The sequence below is a fragment of the Diceros bicornis genome, chromosome 1 (assembly GCF_020826845.1).
Source record: "Diceros bicornis minor isolate mBicDic1 chromosome 1, mDicBic1.mat.cur, whole genome shotgun sequence".
NCBI lineage: Eukaryota > Metazoa > Chordata > Mammalia > Perissodactyla > Rhinocerotidae > Diceros > Diceros bicornis.
The window spans coordinates 43274259-43280258 of NC_080740.1; the positions used below are offsets into that span (position 1 = coordinate 43274259).

Below are 6000 nucleotides of genomic sequence, written 5' to 3' on the forward strand. Positions count from 1 at the left end.
AAAGAGCCCATAGTCTAAAGAGATTTTGTCATACATATGTACAAAAATTAGGAATATTTTTAAAAGATTGTTTTAATTTATTGAACTATTTGCATTTTATAATGTTTCCATTCCTTCTTACAGAACCAGATTTCTAGCTGATATTTTCCTTCAGCATTTAGAACTTCTTTTAGGATTTCTTGTAGAGTAAATCCACCAAGGATGAATTCTTTCACCTTTTGTCTAGTTAAAGATGTCTTTATTTCACCTTCACATTGAAGGATATTTTTACTGAATATGGAATTCTGAATTGACATGGTAGTGGGTATTTTTTTAATGGTAGTGTTTTTTTTTTCTTTAAACATTTTTAAAATGTCATTCCATTGTTTTCTGTCCTCCATTTTTTTCTGATGAGAAAACATCTGAAATTCTTATCATTGTTTTCTTATTCTCTTGTATATATTGCCTCTGTTTTTTTCTGACTGCTTTCAGCCCTGTCTTTGGTTTTTAGAAGTTTCACTATTATGTGTCTAGTTCTGTTTTTCTTATTTATCCTGCTTGGATTTCTCTGAGCTTCTTGGATATGTCATTTGTTGTCTCGATTTTAGAAAATTTCAGCCATAATCTCTTCATTTTTTTCTTTTGCTCCATTTTTTTCTCTTCCTTCTGGGATCCACTTACATATATGTTGGACCATTTGGTCTATTCTGGTTTGTTCTTCATTCTTTTTTCTCTCTGTGTTACAGTTTGCATAATCTCTTTTGACATGTCCTTAAGTTTACTGATTGTTTCTTCTGCTGTGTGGGCTTCTGCTGAAAGTCCATCAAATGAATATTTCATCTCTGATATCATGTTTTTTATTTTAGCACCTCCCATTGGTTTTCTTTAATAATTTTTATCTATCTGCTTTCATCTCTCTGCTTTAATTTCCCTGATATTCACACATGCTGTCACCTTTTCCTCTAGATCTTTTAATGTATTCATTACAATTATTTTAAATAATTATTCTTAAATATTAATTAAAATAAGTATTTTCAAAATAATTATTTTAAAACCCTGATAATCCCAATATCTAGGCCGTAACTTAGGTTATATTTAAGATTGTATCTGATGATGGTGCATCCTATTTTCTTTCTGTGTCTGCTTTACAATTTTGATTTAATGCTGGACATTCTGTGTAAGAGAATAGTAGATTCTGAGGTAAATTATACTTATACTCAGAAACGAGTATGCCTCCTCTTCTGTCAGGCTGTGAGTATAATTGGCTGTGTCAATGTAGTCTGTAATTTAGCAAGGTTTGGATCTTCTCTTTGCTTTAGTTATGTTCAATGCATTACAGGCTTTAAATTGCCCCAGTGGTAAATTGCCCCTGCCTTGTACTTAGTGAAAGGCCTAGAGCCAAAGGGCTCCTCCCAGTTCTCCTGCTATATTCTTAGACTCTTGTGGGCCCTACATGCCTGCAACAGAGAGGGAGTCCCTCTTAGTGCTCCCACCCCTCCTTCAGCAATAGACCGCTTTTATCTGGGACTCATTGCATGGCCTAATTCTCCAGCTTGACCCTCAGATTTATGCAGGTCCTGTGTTCCTGAACTGGTGAGAGTTTCTATCAAGGCTCCTGCCTCTCCCTAGTGTTGGACTGTTTTGGGTGGGAGAGTTTATATACACAGACGCTGTATGCCTGCATCTCAGAAGGGTTCACACTCAGCTGTCCTGCCCTTTTCTCTGTGGCAGACAACTGTTGTCTCCTATTCATGTAAAGTTGGAGGGTGGGAGGTTTTCTCTTGAGTCTGCTGATCCACCCTCAAACTTAGGCAGTTCTTTTAGTTCATTAACTTACCTTGCAACTTTGAGTCTCCAGTGGACAAAAAATATTATTCTGTTGGCTATTTGATTTGCTTTCATTGTTTAGGTGGGAGCAACGTTTCTTATAACTTTCTATATCCTAGACAGAAGCAGAAGCTCTCTATTGCATTTTATCCTTAACTCTTGCTTAGATTTGATTCTCTCAGAAACAAATGATAAAAGAAGGATTTGAGTTCAAGTAGTTTATTTGGGAGACGATCTCAGGAAACCCCAGTAAAACAGTGGGAGGGGAGACAGGGCAGAGAAGGAAGCCTACACAGTGTGTTAAGGAGTAACTGTGGAGCAATCCCAGTGGGGCCATCTGGAAGACTGCATGGAACCAGCCTTAAAGAGGAAGCTGGGTATTTAACCACTAACTCCCATCTGTAATTGATTAGTTGCCCTGCCTGTGGGTGAAGACTGTTCTAGGTCAAAAAAGACAGAGAACAAAGGTGCTTGCAGTAGAAAGTTGTTGACATGAGGGAATGTGGGTGGGCACAACAATATCTGTTAAACTCTCCAATGACACTTATTACTTTATTTCTCAGACATGCCAGTATACTAAAGCCTGATGTTATTGAGCAAATGATTCATAGCTGATTTAGCTTTGTAATCTCCCAGCATGGAGAACAGTCAGAAGATAATCAATCAATATTTATTAAAGTACCAATATGTAGAATTCTGGTTAGCTCTTCATTTCCTAAACTCCTCCCAAACCCACATCCTCACCCTCCCCCGCCCCTCAGATAACGTAATTTGCTCTCTTAATTTGTCAAAAAGGCTAAATTCATCTGACTGGTTGGAATTTTTACAAAATCATATTGATTTTCTAGCTAATTTGAATGTATTATGATTTGAAAATATAATTTCCAAATGTGAACTTTATCTAACAGATATTTTATACTACTTGCAGCCAATAATGATAAGACGTCCACCAACAATTGTTTGCTACATTTGTGGTCGTGAATATGGAACAAGATCAATTGCCATCCATGAGCCACAATGTCTGAAAAAATGGCATAATGAAAACAACTTGTTGCCTAAAGAGTTAAGGAGACCAGAACCTAAAAAACCAGAAGTCAGGACCATTACCGGTAAGTTTTTGGAAAAAAAGACTTGAGTGCATAAGGGGAGACTTTTCTCTCTAAACTTATAAGAGTAGAGATATTCTTTTCTTATTTGTTTAAACAACTGAAATCAGCAACATTTACTGTCTCGGCTACAGCCAAATATGAAAAACGGTTCTGGAATGCCTGCCCAAAATGTTGTCTTCAGATGCTGAGATATAAAGATACTACGTGCTAGAAAAATTGTGCAAGAAGAGGGGGCCACTGGAATTTGCTATATTTCCCAAAAATTACTTTCATCTATTATCAAACATAATACTTAAAAAATGTAAAGCTTAAAAAACTTTTGGGGATATCTGGAAACATGTTTTCAAATATAAATGTGTCTTAGTGTTCGTAGAGCAGGGGTACCAAACCCAAGTGCTTACAGAGTCCCCTAACCAGGTTATGAAATTGAATAAATTGGTCCAGGTATGAAAAAAGGGAAGTTGGGGACTATGGTGAGCTGAGAGCACCAGCTCTCTCTCCAGTTCCAGCTGGTGTTGTTCATTAAGACATTTAGCCTAGTGTGGTCATATATTTCAATAACACACAAAAAAACTGGAAATCTAGACATCTATATGAAATGTCCAGGTTTTTAAAATTTTGCAATTAATACTTTGTAAAGCACTGCACTAGCCAAATGAAACTGAAACTCCATAAACTGCCATGTGTGGTCTCTTTACAAGCTTCATGCTTACTCATTTAGGATATGAGAATAAAGTAGTTCAGAGAATATTTTTGCCATACAAGCTCAGACTTGCTGGTCACATTTCTACCATTGTCATTTTCTCACTTGAGCCCCTGATTCCTTTCAAAGGAAAATCTTTCTTGGTTTTAGGAGGAGTAGCTAATTGAATTCAATTCATTCATTCTTCTTATGTAGCTATAGATTTGCAGAGCCAGGAGGTCATTTAGTATCAATTAGTCCAAAGTACTCTTGTTAGAGATGTGACCCAAAGAGTTTTATAGCAACCCACAGAATGGAATCCGATTTGTCATGATAAAGTTCTAGATGCTGCTAACACTCAAACTATTCACAGTCTTTACTAAGAGGAGGACTCTGAATACAGATGGGTAAAGAGCTCAAGATGAAAACATCCGTCTATTGAAATTAGAGCATTTGCCCACAAAGAGATTGTTTACCTCATTAAAACTCTCTTCCCAGCAATTCTCATTTGGTGTCAAAAATGGGTTTCCTTTACTTCTGATCTTTATCGCTTTCTCTGCTTGAGCATAATTATCACACATCTAGAAGAGGTGAGAGAAACTACTAGTTTGAAAGCCCAGGTAGGTTCATTTTTCTGTTATTGCCTACAGATGGAACAGGTAGGTCCTATCACTGCACTTCCCTGCAATTTTCCTCTTGGCCTCATGCTATTTTTATTTCTGAAGGTGCTCTTTCTCACCAGGCCCAGAGAACTCCCATTACCATTTCCATCCCATGGACTTACTGTGGTTGCAGAGTTCAAATTACCCTTCCTGCAGATCCAAGGTCAAAGGCTTATGCAAAAACTTAGAAATGTGGTGCATCATCTACAAGTGAGAATCAATGAATACTCTGGAACTTCTGAGTCTGTATTAAAACTCATAAGAGTAAGGAGAAAGTCAGCGCCATTCCTTTTCAAGAGTTTTCAAAGCACTCAAACTACACATTTGTATCCTACATAGAAAGTCGTACTTGCTTTATCCAAAGGAGAAATTCTGGGTTTGCTGGTTTTTAATTTCCCATGGAGCAAATAAAAGAACATTAGGAATGGGCATGTTAAGGAATCTGAGGTTTGCTATGCTTGTGTGAACCATTAGACAGAAATCGTGTAATAGTCTGGGCTTTAATGAAAAAATATGTGCTGTGAAAATGATAAAAACTGTGTTATATATTTTTGAGTGCCTGGCTACATTTTGGGGGGCCTATTTGAGGTAATTCTAAGACATAGTTAGTTTAATGTACTAAAGTCATGCTATTTAAATAAGGTTTATTAAAGCTAAATCCCACACTGTTTCTCTAAAATAAAGCCATATGCTTTTTTTCCTATGCTCTGCCAATGAAGATTATACGTCTCTCAGCGATCTTTGCTGTTTTCTTAAGGACACTTCTCATCAGATTGACTAGTCTGTCTGTATTCTTCACTTTAATGATTTAAAGAATCTTCGCGTTTATGGCCATAAAGAGATGATAAATTTTTAGGATATAATTCATCTTAAATTCACTCTCAACTGTCAGTTTTGGCTTCTAAAAACATTCCACTGAAGGATTACAGAAGAGGAAAATACAAATACATGTTCTTTTCCTTTTGTAAGCTTATATTTAGAGGCAACTGAAAGAAGGCCAAAAGTTATATTTGCAAGATAATAATGTGCAAGCAAAGATGTTAATAATTAGTGAAGAATGCATATCATAACACATAAAACAATATCTTCCCCTTTTTAAAATCCAAGGAGTGAAAAATCTCTGGTTCATAGCTAACTTTACTCAACCTTTGGGTGAGCAGCACTGTTTTTTTGTTTTGTTTTGTTTTTCGGGGGGCAAAAGTAATAGGATTTGTTTAAAAGCCTCGGTCAACAGGTATTTCCTGATAATATTTTCCATAAAGTAGAGTATGGTTCTCCAGAATGAAAATTGATCCATTTTACCATTTTCTTTTCCTTTTCTTTCTTTTCTGTTCTTTTTCCTTTTTTTTTTTTTTTCTTTAACTTTCCAGCCAAAGGTTTCTACGATCTCGATGCCTTAAACGAAGCTGCTTGGACAAGTGCCCAGAGCCAGTTGGTTCCCTGTATTATTTGCGGGCGTACCTTCCTGCCAGACAGACTGATTGTTCACCAACGATCCTGTAAACCAAAAGTCACCAAGTAAAGCCCTTTCTCCCTGCTGAAGTGTTAGAGCAATTACATTCTTCTGAAAGAGATTGCGATATGGTGGGAAGGGAAAAAAGGAGCCAAGGAGAGGAAACAAAGAAAACTGGAATTGACCAAAGGCTGTCTAGCACAGGAAGCCCAGCCCAGTGCTCTGGTGGCACAAGTGTGACCACTGTGTGATGGGTAAATGTTCTGCTTTTAACAAGTGCTGCGTGCA

The 6000-nt window shown here is 36.9% G+C and overlaps 1 protein-coding gene across 1 annotated transcript in view; it reads left to right on the forward strand.

Moving 5' to 3' along the window:
* LOC131404657 (zinc finger protein 474-like) overlaps nt 1-5781 on the forward strand; it is a 28702-nt gene extending 22921 nt beyond the window's left edge. The window contains 2 exon segments of the mRNA XM_058539640.1: nt 2715-2915; nt 5630-5781. Coding sequence (XP_058395623.1) covers nt 2715-2915; nt 5630-5781 — 353 coding nt within the window.
* The last annotated feature ends 219 nt before the right edge of the window (nt 5782-6000 follow it).